The following is a 16,350-nucleotide window of genomic DNA, read 5'->3' on the forward strand; positions in this document are numbered from 1 at the left end:
CGACTCGACTCAATTTGTGTATTGACTCGACTTGGACTCGAGTCATTGCGCATGACTCGAACCAAGTCATATGACTCGATACTCAGACGGCCAAGACCGATATTTCATTTTAATTTCGAAGAATAGTAACGTAACCACCCTATCGGTATTTCGTCTGTTGGTACTAGTACTTGAAAATGCGACCAAAAACTGCTAAAAGTAAGGAAAGTTATTATCTTATAAATGCGAACCGTTTGATATCACCAAACAGAGTTATAAAAGTGGGTTTAACAAGACTTTAACTGTAAACTGAGCAGTCAACAAATGACTAGGACTGGAGTCATAATACCATGACTCGAACCTCTGCTCGATGACTTGGACTCGGACTTGACTCGGTGGTGAATAGAAAATGACTCGACTTGACTCGAGTCAAAACTATAAAAGTAAGGTAGACTTGTGACTCGGAGCCTTGTGACTTGGTAACAACCCTGGATTTCAACTCCATCCTTCCTATAATTCGACTGGTTTTTGACATCTGGCCGAACCATAACTTGGGCGCCGACTTTTTACGATGAAAATTTGTAAACAGCAATGTGACTACAATGACATTTCCGTATATCATGTTTTGTGGCCAAATTTCACTGCATCTCTTCTTCGCGATTCGACTGGTGACGGGCATGTAGGGCGGTAGGCGAGTTGAAATCTTAACGCTGACTTTGTGGGGTGTGATGAAATTTCGGAATTTTGAAGACAACAAATCACAAAACTGCTTTGTTTCTTGTTTAACCGCCGCGAATGCTTGATTTCTTGTTATCTTGAAAATTGGAGGTTTGCCGAGTAACCGTCGATTACTAAGACCCTGTAAAGGTGCGTGTCACTCCAAATCCTTGCCGGCTGATAATTACCGTAATTTCCCATGTGTAATGCGCAAAATTTTCACGATTTTTTGCCCAAAAATAGGGGGGTGCGTATTATACATGGGTACAACAAGCCTTGAAAAAAATCTCCCTCGCTAAAAAAACTTGAAATCACACCTATCTTCATGTTTGTTGCCAATCGCGCATCACTTTCAGCCATCGCGCCGCGTAGTAATTAGTGGGAAGCGTGTATCCAATTAACGAGTGTCGTGTGCAAAAGCACCAGATCTCCTGCTGAGTTGGTTTGCCGTTTGTACGCGAGCGAAATTAGGTCACTAATAGACACTCGCGCGCGGCAATTCTCGCCAATTCATAGCGTCAACGACAGGCCCGAACAATCGCATACGCAATTTATACATACACAAGAGGCCATGTGCGCAAGATATAATCGCTTGCGTAATCAGTCGCATCTCCAACAGACCTGTTGCGCATGACGTAACCGTTAGCCTAGGCGCAATCGCATCTGTAATAGGCATCGTGCGCAAGATGTCGGTTCGTTGGCCTAAACTAACTAGCCGCTGGCCTCACAGGCTTTGGCTGTTATCTACTATCGTTTAGAGACAAGACCGTTAATTGTTTAATGATTAGCAATCGCATCTGTAAAAGGTCTCCTCGTGCTCAAGATGTCGTGTCGCTTTCGCTAGCCTGAACTATCGCGCCGCCCGCCTCGCAGGCTTTGGCTTCTATCTACTATCGTTTAAAGACGATCCCGCTAATTGTATAATGATTAGCGATCGTTGTGTAATAATTGTTCAAGAGTGACATCGCAAAACGGAATGACATCGTATACGAAATCGGAACTATTCATGTACTGAAATGCAGGGTGCGTACTATACATGGGTACAGGCTTTTTCCCAGAATTTACATGCTATTTTAGGGGTGCGTATTATACATGGGGGCGTACTATACTTGGAAAATTACGGTATTTTCCAAGGGAGATAAAGAGGCTAGCTATTTGTAAATTTGTTATCTGAAATTGAACGCTAACTTTAATTATCAAGGTGCAAGAAGCCGTGGCAAAGTGTCTGACGCCGTTGGTCCCCGCCGTCAAGGCTGACGCGCCTGAGATCGTCAAGAAACTACTGCTGGTCTTGCTCGAGTCGGAAAAGTACGGCGAAAGGAAGGGTGAGTCGCCGTTGAAAATTGCTTGGAGTAGGGGTGTGCTGAAAACAATGCGTTTTCCGCTACAAATTAGGGTAGTTGGTGACTTGCCTCTCTTGAAATGTTTTCTCTGTGTAAATAACAGCTCCTAATGATAAACCCCTTTTCATCAGGAGCCGCTTACGGTCTCGCAGGCGTGACGAAAGGCCTGGGAATTATCGCGTTCAAACAGTTGGATATCATGAACACGCTGACGGAAGCCATCCAAGACAAAAAGAATTTTAGGTTTGCAATATTTGGATTATGGGAACGGCATCTTGTTTTTTTTCGCCTATATCGTTGAGTAGGTGTTTAACACGTGCTTCAATTGTTTGCAGGCATAGGGAGGGCGCTCTACTCGCTTTTGAAATGTTCTGTATCATGCTGGGCCGTCTGTTCGAACCTTATATCGTCCACGTTCTGCCGTATTTACTGTTATGTTTTGGCGATGGAAACCAATACGTCCGAGAGGTAAGTATGGAATGTGTGAGAAAGCATTAGTCGATATCATGAAATGAACTTATTTATGAGAAAATGAGCGACCTCTTCCAGTTTTGATGATGAACTGGCAAGAACTTTAATACGAACCCCTTTAATCCATGAAACTGGACGCCTCAAGTCCAAAAATTTATCAGTGTTGTTCTTGTAGACACAGTTTGATGAAGCCTTTGTAATATGGATATACAAATTACGGCAGCTCGTGTCAAATATTGCTCCTTTTATTTCACAAAAGAGCATCTCTTGTATCGGTTATGGCATTTGCAATCGATCACCGATTAATCACTCGTGTCATTTTAACCTACAGCTGTCTTTGGCTGCACATGAATATTGATGAACGATTTTCACATTATGCAGGCCGCCGAAGACACAGCGCGCGCCGTTATGGGCAACCTGTCTGCGCACGGCGTGAAACTGGTGCTGCCGTCTCTGCTGAGCGCCTTGGCCGAAGACTCGTGGAGGACCAAAACGGGCTCGGTGGAATTGCTGGGAGCCATGGCGTTTTGCGCGCCCAAGCAGCTTTCGTCTTGCTTGCCGAGCATTGTGCCGCACTTGTGTAACGTCCTGTCCGATTCGCATCCTAAGGTGCAGAAAGCAGGTGGGCTGAGGGGATTCCTGCTTGAAAATTCTTTATCGAAAATTGTAGCCTGCGAATCGCGTAAATTCGAGCCCTCGTATTGACACTGTCAGATTTGCATTGTGACTCGATAACCCCAGTTGTTTTGTCAATAAGAAATCTTCGTCTTGCTGTGAATGCCATTTGGGAAAATGTCAAAGACACCTATGCTAGGTTGTGAAAATCAGATTTCAATCCTGGAATCAACGGGTGCAGCTGTGGCTTGTTTCCCTATACTGTGTGACTGGTCTTAATTGTCCAAAAAATCGCTACAATTCCAAGAATGCTAATTTTTTTAATCATCAAGTGTGTTCGAGTTGATATAGGCTACATACGGGACATGGTTATTACTCCGTAAATTTGTTTTGGGGTTTAGTTTCGTAATGATATTTCGAGTTAGTGGCTTTGTATTTATTGAACGGAGCATGACATCACTGAATGCAAACTCTTCCTCCTGTTCTGTTCGAAAAGTTCTATTTTCGTGTTCATACTTTCTTTTGCGATTATTGCTCAAGGGCATTTTCTTGGCCAAACTCTGCACTTATTGCAAACTATTGCAATACAAATCGAAGACTCATATTCACTATTGATGACCATGCACCATGCACCATTTTATGCGTTCTCGGGAATTCAATTGCAAAGTTCTAAACCCGTAGTGCCAACTTCCCCTATATGGTACTACAGTTGTTACGTAAGCTATAGGGAAAGAAACAACACAAAAACGATACACATTGTTGATATGTGACAGAATGCATCAATTCATAATCAGGGTAAACCTCTAGAGCAAAATGGCAATCACGAGCCGCATGCGGCTTGCCCACCCATGCGATATATTTATTTTGGGAATACTTCTCTACTTCAGCGTCGGAACCCAATATAGTCTCTCTCTTTCTCTCTCTTTATCGCGGTTGATGAATTGCATGCATATATTTTGCCTTATGTCCTTGACAGCCGATGCCTGTTTCACCCTGCATTTTATTTAAGATATTAAATATTTATGATTGTAAATCCTATTTTTTTGCGTCCTGACGGAAAATGTTAGCCGCTCTTTTTCTGTAGGTCACGAGGCGTTGAAACAAATCGGATCCGTCATTCGAAACCCGGAAGTTCTCAAAATCACGCCCATTTTGCTCGCCGCTCTCACGGAACCGTTCAGGAACACTTCGAAATGCCTTCAAATTCTTTTAGACACAAAGTAGGTAGTTTGTTGGCTTCTTTATTCCCCTATCTGCTGACTGTACCCTTACCCACCCCGTTAGATTCGTTCACGTAATTGACGCGCCTTCGCTGGCCCTCATCATGCCGGTCGTGAACCGGGCTTTTGAAGATCGCTCGACAGAGACCAGGCGTATGGCCGCTCAGATCATCGGCAACATGTATTCCTTGACGGAACAGAAGGTAAGTGATCCTAAGCGATGTCATTGGCAAAAATATTGGTGTGGAAGTTTAAGGCTTTATTGGCGTCGCTGGGGTCAAATTCACAGTCTACGACACGGCCGAAGCCTGCTCGAACGAAACCTACCGTTTTGTTGTAATGAGCAGCAAACAATATGTTCATATTGTCATATTTATTCCGACTATGTGGACTTGTCATTATTGCGTCACAACGACAATATTCTTTCTATATTTCGAACTTGGTTAACCTCATTTGCTGGCGTTCACTGCTCAAGAGAGCCAGTCGAAAAGCTTCCAGTGGAATAAATATGACAAGATGAAGGTATTGTTTGCTGCAATATTGAAGTTCTGTACTTCAAAAAGCCTATGTTGTAATAAGACATGCGTCAGAGGTGCGGTTAAACGTAGGAACTAGGGATGGTGTGAACGCGAGGTTCACGTTCACAAACGAACCTTGGTAGGTTCTGCTCTGTGAACCTTTTCATATATTACAATTTTCGCGTCATTATAACATCTTTGGCTGAAATGCGTTGCATTTCAACTTCAGACCACTCTGTGCATGGCGTTTGCAGCATAAAAAATCAACTCTAAATGAGCGTGTGACGCTACCTTGCCGATCTCAACGACTTTCCATGCGTTCTTACAAAAGTTTACTCGAAATATTCAGCTTTACTTTTGTGAATATTTAGTGACTCTCTGCTGTGAGCTTGACCCGCAATCGTACAACATCAAGTGCAAAATACGCTACATCTAGGTATTCAACGAGTGATGCTTCTTCAACTAATCAACGAAATTGATATAAATAATACATCGTTGTCTAATGTTAAAAAATGTTGATTTGACATGTATATTGTATCATCAAAATCGAATCCGTGCGATTGGGGTGTTGGCTACTGCACAACTTGTTTATGGGATAATATCGGACATATCGGTAGCTAGTATAGAAACCCGTTTGAAACTCTATGTAATCTATGTAACAATTTCGGGCGGCGAATACATTGTCCAGTCTGGCCTAGACCATTACGGCATAAGCTTTTATTCCCTTGCAAGTCCCCGTCGAAATTGTTGGCAAGGCGACGGACGATATTGATTTTATGGAATTAATATAGCATATGATTGCTCCAGTTGATACATTTGGCTAAGTCACCATGTATTTCAGCATTGTGGCTTAATATGACCTAAGTCGTCGCTGGGTATCGTGTAGGCGTACATTATGTGATTTCACTAAAATGTAGGGCTGGAATTAGCAATATGACGTCACGCGACGTCATGAGGTTCACGTTCGTGCTCACACAGAACCTTCCAAAAAGTTTCGCGTTCACACCATCCCTAGTAGGAACGTAGCAACGACGACGGGGCGGTTTTCTTTAAGATTGCCACCTACATTATTTGCTTGCATTGCTCACTGCTCGATATTGTCTTGTAAAACACTTGGGCTGGGTACAATAAGATTTCTGTTTTCTTTTACCTTGTCTGTTGTCAATACGAGAGTGTTATGTATAATATGTGAGATTCTGAGCATTTGGTAATTGGCAGGGGTCCAAATACTCACTGTTCTATTGCCTGCAATTATTCGGTGCGTTGGTTTTACTTCAGTGGAATGCCCACTACTATGTTAATAATATCATATCAAAAGTATGATTTTCGATTTCGTTTTTGTATTATTTGGCACGAATATGAAATGTCAAAATGTGATGGTTTCTTATGCCGATGCAGTGCATTCACTAGTAATTAAGGTAGAGCAACTTCTATATCCAATTTACCTTTGATCAGCTCGATCGTTTCTCTCATATCGTCGATCTCTACGATTTCAATTTTTCCCCGTTCCAGGATTTGAGGCCGTACCTGGCGTCCGTCGTGCCAGGCCTGAAGACCAGCCTGCTCGACCCCGTGCCGGAAGTCCGTACCGACGCGGCCAGGGCGCTCGGCGCGATTGTGCGGGGCACCGGCGAACAGCTGTACGAGGAACTGTTGCCGTGGCTGATGGACACGCTCACCTCCGAGAAGAGTTCCGTGGACAGGTAATTGCGGATTGATTAGGCTGCGCAATCGGTTACTTGGTATGGGGCTTTGCCAAAGTACTCCTAGAGTGAGATTTCTTGTCGAGTAGCCATCACATAGCCTTCAGAAAGCTAGATTACAAAGCATCGTTTTCCTCGTGGTTTGAAAAAATATCTCTAATGATTTTGCTACAATCAAAGTCCAAGGATTGCGACACGCTGTTAGAGAAATCCAAACAATTTGTACGAGAAAAACATACAACAAATTTGTGACACCCGCCTTTTTGACAGGTCCGGCGCCGCACAGGGCATCGCAGAGGTCCTGGGCGCGCTCGGCGTCAGCAAGCTGGAGGGCTCCATGCCTAATATCGTGAAGATGGCCAGTTCGACGGAGGTTCTGCCCCACGTCAGGGACGGATACATCATGCTCTACATCTATCTGCCAGTCACCTTCGAGATGGAGTTCACCCCGTTTATCGGCGATATCATCCCCGCTCTGTTACAGGTATGCCGGATCACAATGAGCCTTCATGGGCAATTCCTGGCATTTCAGTGATGCCACGACGGCAGACGCGTAGCCAGAGGGGGGGGTTTCGAGGGTCGAAACGCCCGCTTTTGAAGCGGGAAACCGCTTCCTTAATCGCGAACCCTGCATATTTGAAATGACCGATCTGACGCTAATACTCGGTTGCAATTCAATAAGTCGTATTATCAGAGTTACGCGCGGCCAATTGGCGAGAGGCGTGTTGTCAATTAGCGAGATTCGTCTGTGCACATAGCACTGCACAATGTAATGCAATGCGATCTTCCGCTGAGATGATTGCAAAATTAGGTCATTGATTGCCGCGCTTAAGACAATGCCGTAAGGTGTGTGCCGATTAGTGAATGAGACAATGCCGTTAGGTGTGTGCCGATTAGTGAATGTGATTAACGAGTGACATCGCGAAACTGAATGACATCGAATGCTCGCAAACGTGTGTGTGCGTTGCGTACCCTACATACATAATTGATTTCCGCTAATACTTAAACATAACCAGCAGTAGATGTGTGTCAAGGCTTGACTTATAGAAGGAGACAAGTCTGACGCACCTGAAATCGGCGTCATTGTAGCAAATAAAAACTCTGACATTTTGACTTGCGAAAATCGTCGCCGAGGCTACGTAAGACGCGTTGATAAGCGCACGTATTTGATTGTTCACGACAGATCAGGGACTCGCGAGTTGACAGCACTTCCGGTCTCGTCGACAAGCTTATCATACGCGTATAATCGGCATTTACGCATGCACTTGACCCTAATGAATTGACGCTGTATTAGCAAATTTGGGAAAAGTCGAAACCCCTCCCTTATCTTTCAAAACCCACCCCATATTTTTCGGCTGGCTACGCTCCTGCATAACGGCAATTGTGATTTCATATTGTTGATTAACTGTAGGTATTTCTACAAGAATTATTTAACTGTGAATATCTGGGAAAATTAATGAGCATTGAGCATATACAGTACACGTTGGTGGTCTGTAACCAAGTACTTTTACTTACCAAGCGCTACTTGCTCCAGTAGTGTAGTGGTTATGATTTTAAACTCCTTCCACTTCATATTTTTTAGGCAAAACCACACCCGGAATAATTGCTTTTTTACTTGTTTGGAAATCGTTGGTTTTACTTCTACTTAGCACCAACGATGACTGCTTCAGTCGCATCTGCATATACATTACAGTAGGTCACGGTTTTTTAATCCCTCGTCGGAAGGGCTAGAGCTACTCAAACCCTGAACGAGTCAAGCTCCAGACTCGCGCGAGATTCGGACTTGAGACTCCGCCGCTCTTGACATTTCAAATTTGTGACTCGGATTTCTTTTTTCAATTGATTTCTTTTTCAGTCTTTGGCCGACGAATGCGAGTTTCTGAGAGACACCGCGCTCGTGGCCGGGCAATGCATCATCGGCAAGTACGCGGAGGAAGCCGTGCCCCTCTTGCTGCCCCAGCTGGAGCAGGGAATGTTCGACGACAATTGGCGGATCAGGTGCGGCGCCTGTTTTAAAATTTTGATTTTGTCCCGTTCGAGCTGGTATCGGGAGAAGAATCCTATGCGATTGTATTGGAAACCTATTGCTGCCGATATGAAACCGCAGATCTTGGATGTGATGAACATTCGCGCATGATAACGTGCCCCGATATGTTTCGTTTGAGAATTTGCTTTTGCAGACTGAGCTCAATCCAACTACTCGGCGAACTTCTGTACCAAGTGTCGGGGGTGACGGGCAAGATGAGCACTCACGGCGACGAGGACGATAACTTCGGTACCATGGAAGGTCAAAAGGTACGCCGCCAGATTTCGAGAATTTGTGTGCTTTATAGCCTTGAGCCAGTTCATTGACGGCCCCTAATGCTAACTCTAAACCAGCCCTACCTATCCCGATATATTGGTACATACATAGCAGGCGCCATATATCACAATTCACGCTTATATTAAGTGAATTTTCGAATAAAGTTATACATTATTTATGTATCACTTTCATAATAATAGTAGTCATAATATTATGATGCCAAATTCACCAATTTCCAAGTTCAATATGCCTAAGTCAACAGTAACCAAGGTCAGCTGTATTATAGTTGTTGGAAATATTGATAGACCGTTGCGTACCGGTCAGGAAACTTTTTTCTTTTTTGTGAATAGACTTGAATGCTACATATATATTGATTATTATTGTTCGCCCCAAGGTTTTTGAGCCGGCACTTTTAAAGGCTACTTCCGGTTACAATCATACTTGAGCAACTAGAAAATTTTCAGCTGTTCCAAATCAGACTAGAATTAGAATTAAAGCGACAAAGTATTTTTCAAATTAGATCAGCACAATTTCACTCTAATTAGTCTAATTGGACAACGGCTATGAGTGAGATACAGAATAAGCACGAGTGGTTACAAGTTGACTAGCGACTTTTTGAATTTTTTCGCAGGCCATACAGTCGGTGCTCGGGGAGAAACGCTGCCATCGCGTCTTCTCCGGCCTCTACATCGGCCGGTCTGACGTCATGCTGCAAGTGCGCCAGTCCGCCTTGCACATCTGGAAGATCGTCGTGCCCAACACGCCGCGGGTCTTGAGGGAGATTCTGCCCACCCTTTTTGAGGTTCTGCTTCGTTGCTCGGCTTCGTCAAGCTACGACAAGAGACAGGTTTGTGACGGGCTCTTTTTTTTAGGGGGGAACTAGCGGAGGTGGGCAAAGTAGCCAGGGTGGGACTGTTGATACTCACCGTGAAAGAAAAGCTGTAAATTTTACTCTCTTACGGGCGGAAGTAACAATTCCCACAACAAGTATACTTGAAGTTGTGAATGAAGATCTGAAAGATATCTACTCGACTAATCTGTACCATGAAGTAGATATGGTGTGGAGCTCGTACACTTTTGTCCTTCAATCACAGGTGGCTACTTCTGAAATTGCGGCATGCATCCTTTCCGCTGACCGAAATGATCAAAGGCACTGCCGATAGGCGCCATTTTTGACCGTATATTCGTTTACTGTGCAACAGCGGCAATGTTGAGCAGTTGTGATGGTAATTCGGCTAGTTTTGCAGTTTAGCCTGCGATTTCGTAAATGCGATGCATGCCTATCCCACGACTACCCAAGTATATATATAAGCAAGTAGTTTTGCAGAAAAATTGTAGTGATGTAGTTTTGAAACATAGCCACTTGATTAAGTGGTGCAATTAGGCTAACCTCAATCGAGTGTAAAAAATCGTAAGCACATCATTACAGGCAGGGAAGGAGCTTATAGTCGAGATGAATTCAACCAGTGGTCGAGAATGAAAAGTACTTTTAAAATGGCACGATGTGTCTTTGAGACCGGTGCAGACTTGACTAATGACAGATATTCAGCAGCCGTGGTGATGCACCCGCCTTTTATCACAAATTCACCCCATCCACAATACAAAACCCTAAGTGTTAAGAACCTGAGAGGAAGTGGGCTGTAGTCGAAAACCATCCCCACTAGAGTTTTCTGAAACGATAGGACTACACGTACAATGGTAGTCGTTTGCTTCCAGGTGGCGGCGAAAACGATGGGCGACATCGTCAAAAAGCTGGGCGAGAGGATGCTGCCGGAGATCATCCCGATACTCGACGAGGGGTCGCGCTCCGAGGAGGACGACCAGAGGCAGGGCGTCTGCGTGGCCTTGGCCGAAATCATCAAGTCCTGCTCGAAAGATGCGGTACGTGGACGCAACTTGTCACTAGAGCCGGGCGACGTTGAGTACTTGATAGATTCGATAATGAGTCGTGACATTAATTTGTGTTCTGGAATGTTCGAAAATGGATTGTTTCCATCCAGCCTGAAGCAAAAGAATGCCAATCACTCGTCATCATCAAAAAAGTGTTAGTTTTTGATGATTATTTCATAGCGCTTGTGTTGTTGATGAGTATATTTTCGTTAGTCTGAATGAGGGGTTCTTGAAATTTTGTGGCGCAGACATCAAAAATAGATTGGTTTTCTGAGTAGACAAACCTCGAAATTTTAGAATTTATTAACAAAGAAAAAGTTATCGGGGCTTGTAGGAGAGCACTTACGCCCAGCTATCGGCATGGCGTTAGTAACGGCAGGAGTTCAATTGAATCAAAAATCCAGACACATCTTATAAATGAGAACACTGTGGTTTATACAATTTAATAGCACAATCATATTGAAATGAACTTGAATATTTTATGCTGACACTCGTCAGGGTTAATCGTCGGGAACTGGTGACGTCATATATAGTGATGCGATCGTTGATAGCCTATACAAAGTTCTTGTGAATTCTCCACTAGTTGCCGACGATTACCCCTTACGAGTGTCAGCAGAAATTATTCCGGTTTATTTCAATGAAAATATGTATTACTAAATTGTATATTGAATAGTATATTCATGTTGAAATGAACCCGAATATTTTCGGCTGACACTCGTCAGGGGTAATCGTCAGCAACCAGTGGAGAAATCGAAAGATCAACAATTGTATCACAAATTACCCATCAGCCGAAAATATTCAGGTTCATTACAATGTGAATATACTATTCAATTGTATATTGAAATTCTGTACCTCCAAGAAGCTGTTAAAATTGTATATGGAGAGTTTTTAAACTTTCCCTGCGTGTGTTACATCGTATCCTTGATACTGATTTACTGAACCCATCGTCAAATCACCCTGGCACTCGATTCCGCACAGCCTCAAACGCGACACTATGTCGCTGACCGCAATGCCCCTCCTTTTACAGGTACTGGCGTTCGCGGACCAGCTGATACCCACCGTCAAGCGCGGCCTATGCGACGAGAACCCCGACGTGTCCACAGCGGCAGCGGGCACCTTTCAGAACTTACACACGGCGGTCGGCAGCCAGGCCTTAGAGGAAATCGTCCCGGAACTGCTCGAGAGGCTGGACGACCCGGCGGCTTCGGAGTATCTTGTGCACGGCCTGCGGCAGATCATCGCGCTCAAGGGCAGGGTGGTGATGCCGTTTATCGTGCCCAAGGTGAGGCGTGTGCGGACTTTGTTTTTGAACTATTGAAATTTGTCAGTGCGGGGTTGTAAGTAATAGTTCTAAGTAAGTTTCTAAGTAATAGCTCTTACATTTTCCGTTTTTCTTTTGCAGTTGATTCAACCGCCCGTAAACACCCACGTACTAGCCGTGCTGTCGTCGGTGGCAGGCGATTCTCTCACAAAGCATTTGCCGAAGATCTTGAAGGTGAGAAAAAGTGTCCGGCTCCTATTCCGCAGCCCGGCATACTACAATGATTCACCCGCAGGCTCTTCTGTCCGGGTTGAACGAGGCCGCCGGCGACGAGGCGCGGTACGCGGACACTCTGGCGAATTGCCGAGACGTGGTGTTGAGCGTGGAAGGGGAGCACGGCAATCGCATTATCATGGACGATTTGATAAAAGCCACGAGGAGCGAAGATGGCGGAGAGAGGCTGTCCGCCATCGCGTTGCTGTCTTCGTTTTGTCAGGTACGTGTCAGAATTTCAGCAAAATTGACGTGAGTGAATTGAGTATCTGACAATCTGAGTATCGAGCATTATGACTTCGCAACAGAGCGAATGCCTTGGAATGTTCAAATATGTGCTGCTATGCGGGCCCAGAGAATGCATTTTCTTTTGGCCTTATCTTGGTGACTGTTAACTTTGAAACAATGCGACAAGCCTAAACATGGCCAATGGCCACGATAGGGCCGGAAAATATGAAAATTAAAAAAAAAACTTGATTTTCTCTCAGTTTGATAAATAGATCTCGAAATTGGACAAAATGGACATGAGCTACGAATAGTTTCAATGCTCGAAGTAATCATCTTTCACTCATTTGAATTAATACTCGATTTACATTCAAATATTGTCTTTTCAGCACGCAGAGTACGACTACAGCAGCTACGTCAGTCTGTTTATCCAAGTCTTTTTCAAACTGCTCGCCGACCCGGAACCGCCGGTGCAGGAGGAGGCCTGGTCCGCCATGTCCGCGCTGGTCAAGCGTCTCGACGCCGCCGAGCAGCTGCAGCACGTCGGGTCGCTGCGGCAGGCTATGCGTTACGCCAGCGACGAGATTCGGAAGTGCGACGGCACGCTGCCTGGATTTTGCAATCCGAAAAAGGTACACTTGCGCTCAAGTCGCTTCGTAAACCCAAGTTTGATAAGCAAAGGCGGAAGAATGATCGTTTCTGGTGACAGCGGTGGTCCGCGGACGATGCTTTGATCGTCAGGGGTCAAACTATGTCTTGAGGGACGCACACTTTAGTCTAATGTTGCCGTCGGTGAAATCGGGGAAAAATGCAGTGATACTTTGTTTATCCAGATTGCTGGCCAAGTCTAGAAGTCCACCATTTGCCAACCATACCTCTCGTATTTTATTTGTTCAAAACAAGTTTTTTCATATTTTTCTCGAGGGGTTGGGGGGCGGTGAACTGTGTTTGTTTTGAGGCCTTGTTTGCAGAGGTGGTCGGTAAGGTGATAATTTTCTGTTTTCGGAGTTCTCGGGTAGGTTTATGTTGCTGGTACTACTTGCTCGCAGGGCATGGTATGGTATGGAATATGAAAATTTCCCAGAACTGTGACAATAATCCAATATTCGATTTGTCACCTTGACTGCATGCCTCCGAAAATCGTTCACCGACAGGTCTGTGTTCATTGTGAGTCATTCTGCAGTTTTTGACGAACACTGTATAGTATTGGATATAAGGCATGTACACAAGCATAGTGGTTTTTCTTGTACTGAAACTGCTTGAAAAGATGGCGAAATGTGGGGAAGGTTTGTGAACAATTAAGCATCGTTTTTGTTGAATATAAGTTTGTATTTAAACAAGCATAGCAATTGCATTGAAACGTTGATAGATTTTTTAAGCAACTTTCCTTCGAGTGCAACGATGACTACTTCGACGACGTCTGCTTGTTTGTCGCGTACAGGGCATGGCGCCGGTGCTGCCGATACTCCGCGAGGGAATCCTGAACGGTTCCCCGGACACGAAGGAGCAGTCCGCCAAAGCGCTGTCCGACTGCATCAAGCTGCTGACCCCGATCGCGTTGAAGCCTTCCGTGATAGCAATCACAGGTGCGTCGCGGTGTTATTTCTGTTTGCGAATTCTCCCTCACTTTTCGGGTGCTGTTTGTATAGTTAAATCAGAATTAGAATTATAGCCGCACAGCTTTTCCTAATTAGATTAGGATTAGAATTTCTAATTCGTGAAAACTTGGAAATCGTATCAAGCTCAGTTCCTATCTAGTCAGAGTTCAATCTTGAAAGCACGAGAATAACGAATGTCTCAGCCTAGCAAGCTGGGCTCGCATTGTGCTATAAAGTTCTGCCCCATTTCCCGTAAAACCACAAATTAGATTAGAATCACAATTAGAGCATAGAAACATTTCTTAAGTTACTGGTATTTTGATCTAATTAGTCTGAGGAGACAGAAGCTATTTAACGAAATCGTCGAATCATTTAAATACGAATCCGTCGTTACATCTCAGATGTCGCCGTCGGCTGTGATTAAATTGCGTTGTGATTTTGTTTGCCTTTTTTTGCTGAAAATCTGTGAACGCGACGAATTCTATCGCGTTCCAAGGTCCGCTGATTCGAATACTGGGAGACCGCTTCAGCCCGAAGGTCCGCGTCGCCGTACTTGAGACTCTGACACTGTTGCTGGAGAAGGTACGGAATCGTGTTTTGCCACTGATTTTACAGACGCCCCGGTGTATTGATCGGTATTCTCCGTTTTTCAGGCCGGCGCCTACCTCAAGCCGTTCCTGCCCCAGCTGCAGACCACGTTCGGGAAAGCGTTACACGATCTCAACAGGCCGGTACGGCTGGAAGCGGCGCGGGGCTTGAAAAATCTGGTGGCGATCCACGCGCGTCTGGACCCGTTATTTTTGGAGCTGAACAACAGCATCAAGGCCGAGGCAGACCCGTCGGTCATGTGAGTCACGCGTTTGGCGGCTAGAATGTTCTCATATTTTCCCAATGAGACTAGAAATAGAATTATACCTATGCCGTGTTTCCAAATTAGGCTAGAATTAGAATTATAGCTACTCCGTGTTTTCAAGACTAGATAGGAATTACCATTACTGAGTTCGCTAAAACTTTTCAGGCATAAACTCTAATCAGTCAAATAGCCAACTATGATTTGCACGGTGCCGCGTTTGAGCATGTTTTTTTTACCGGACTTCTTGCGTTTAGGGAGACTTCACTTCACGCGTTGAGGGGGTGTATCGACCAGGCAGGGTCGAAGATGTCCAAGAAAATTCGTTTGGAGGTAAGTCTCGCTTTGTTGGCATCGATCGCTGGTTACTTGTGTATCTGTGATGGTGTTGATTGATGTTCCACGTGTCTTTCGAAATTGCCAGTCTTCGAGACTGATGAGTAATGATAGGCCTACCGACCAACCCTTTTTTCTGATTCCGTGGATTGATTAAATTTGCTGCACACCAAATTTGGCTTGATTCCAACGGGTGGATGTGAAGCAATTACTACTAAATAAATACTAGTCCATCTACAAGATTACCGGACCACGACCTGACCTATCGATCTCGCCTTCTATGACATGCCACCCCATTTCTTGTCGCTTGCTCTTTTCTATACTATCTTTACTTCTCATTCTGTGTGCATGCCTCCTCTCCAACAGTGCCGGTAGGCTAAACCTGCGTTGATTCCTTTGTTACTAACCTTTCTCCGCGGTTACGTTACAGATCACAGAAACCTTGACGAATTTAATCGGCTCCGACGAAGAGTCGTGCAGCAAATGCGCGGCCGGGTGTCTTGGTTCTCTCTCCTCTGCGTTAGACGACGACGAGCTGGTCGAGTTTCTGGGAAATAACGTTTACGGTGAGTGTGACTTCATCTGTTTTCTCACTCAGCCGTAACCTGCATTAGTGATTAGTATTCCAATATCGATTATTATAACGGCATAGGAGTAGAGATGATGCAGGAAATTCAAATATGTAACTTTCATGCGACTGAAGATAACGCGAGTTCTGGGTCGTATCAAATATTATGCGGTGTTTTTTCGACAACTGTTTTTCTGAAGAGCTACATAACTGCAATACACAATGGAACAGTATATTCATATTGAAATGAACCCACTCGTCAGGGGTAAACGTCAGCAACTAGTAGAGAATTGGAAAGAACATTGTATATATAAACAATCGTATCACAAAGTATGTCGTCGCCGTCTTGCTGGCGATAACCCCTGACGAGTTTCCGAAGATATTTGGCTTCATTTCAATATGAGCTGAACATTAGGGGTGTTCAAATACGACTTTTTTACTCAAATCGTAATGGCTACTTGATAAAATTGTTAGGTTACCT

At 44.5% G+C, this 16,350-nt stretch overlaps 1 protein-coding gene across 1 annotated transcript in view; it reads left to right on the plus strand.

Annotated features, from left to right (window-relative positions):
- Positions 1-16,350, plus strand: part of LOC145438843 (stalled ribosome sensor GCN1-like) — a 36,522-nt gene that overhangs the window by 16,996 nt on the left and 3,176 nt on the right. Inside the window, exons 28-48 of the mRNA XM_080316206.1 lie at positions 1,898-2,021; positions 2,171-2,282; positions 2,375-2,507; positions 2,892-3,132; positions 4,210-4,345; positions 4,410-4,548; positions 6,376-6,566; positions 6,837-7,050; positions 8,422-8,564; positions 8,747-8,861; positions 9,500-9,715; positions 10,585-10,749; positions 11,786-12,040; positions 12,161-12,253; positions 12,315-12,515; positions 12,907-13,149; positions 13,959-14,103; positions 14,612-14,697; positions 14,769-14,962; positions 15,223-15,298; positions 15,732-15,867. Of these exons, the coding sequence (XP_080172332.1) occupies positions 1,898-2,021; positions 2,171-2,282; positions 2,375-2,507; positions 2,892-3,132; positions 4,210-4,345; positions 4,410-4,548; positions 6,376-6,566; positions 6,837-7,050; positions 8,422-8,564; positions 8,747-8,861; positions 9,500-9,715; positions 10,585-10,749; positions 11,786-12,040; positions 12,161-12,253; positions 12,315-12,515; positions 12,907-13,149; positions 13,959-14,103; positions 14,612-14,697; positions 14,769-14,962; positions 15,223-15,298; positions 15,732-15,867 (3,358 nt within the window). The remainder of the gene's footprint in view (positions 1-1,897; positions 2,022-2,170; positions 2,283-2,374; positions 2,508-2,891; positions 3,133-4,209; positions 4,346-4,409; positions 4,549-6,375; positions 6,567-6,836; positions 7,051-8,421; positions 8,565-8,746; positions 8,862-9,499; positions 9,716-10,584; positions 10,750-11,785; positions 12,041-12,160; positions 12,254-12,314; positions 12,516-12,906; positions 13,150-13,958; positions 14,104-14,611; positions 14,698-14,768; positions 14,963-15,222; positions 15,299-15,731; positions 15,868-16,350) is intronic.

Source organism: Botryllus schlosseri, chromosome 5 (genome assembly GCF_051294905.1).
Source record: "Botryllus schlosseri isolate E-star chromosome 5, Bs_hap1, whole genome shotgun sequence".
NCBI lineage: Eukaryota > Metazoa > Chordata > Ascidiacea > Stolidobranchia > Styelidae > Botryllus > Botryllus schlosseri.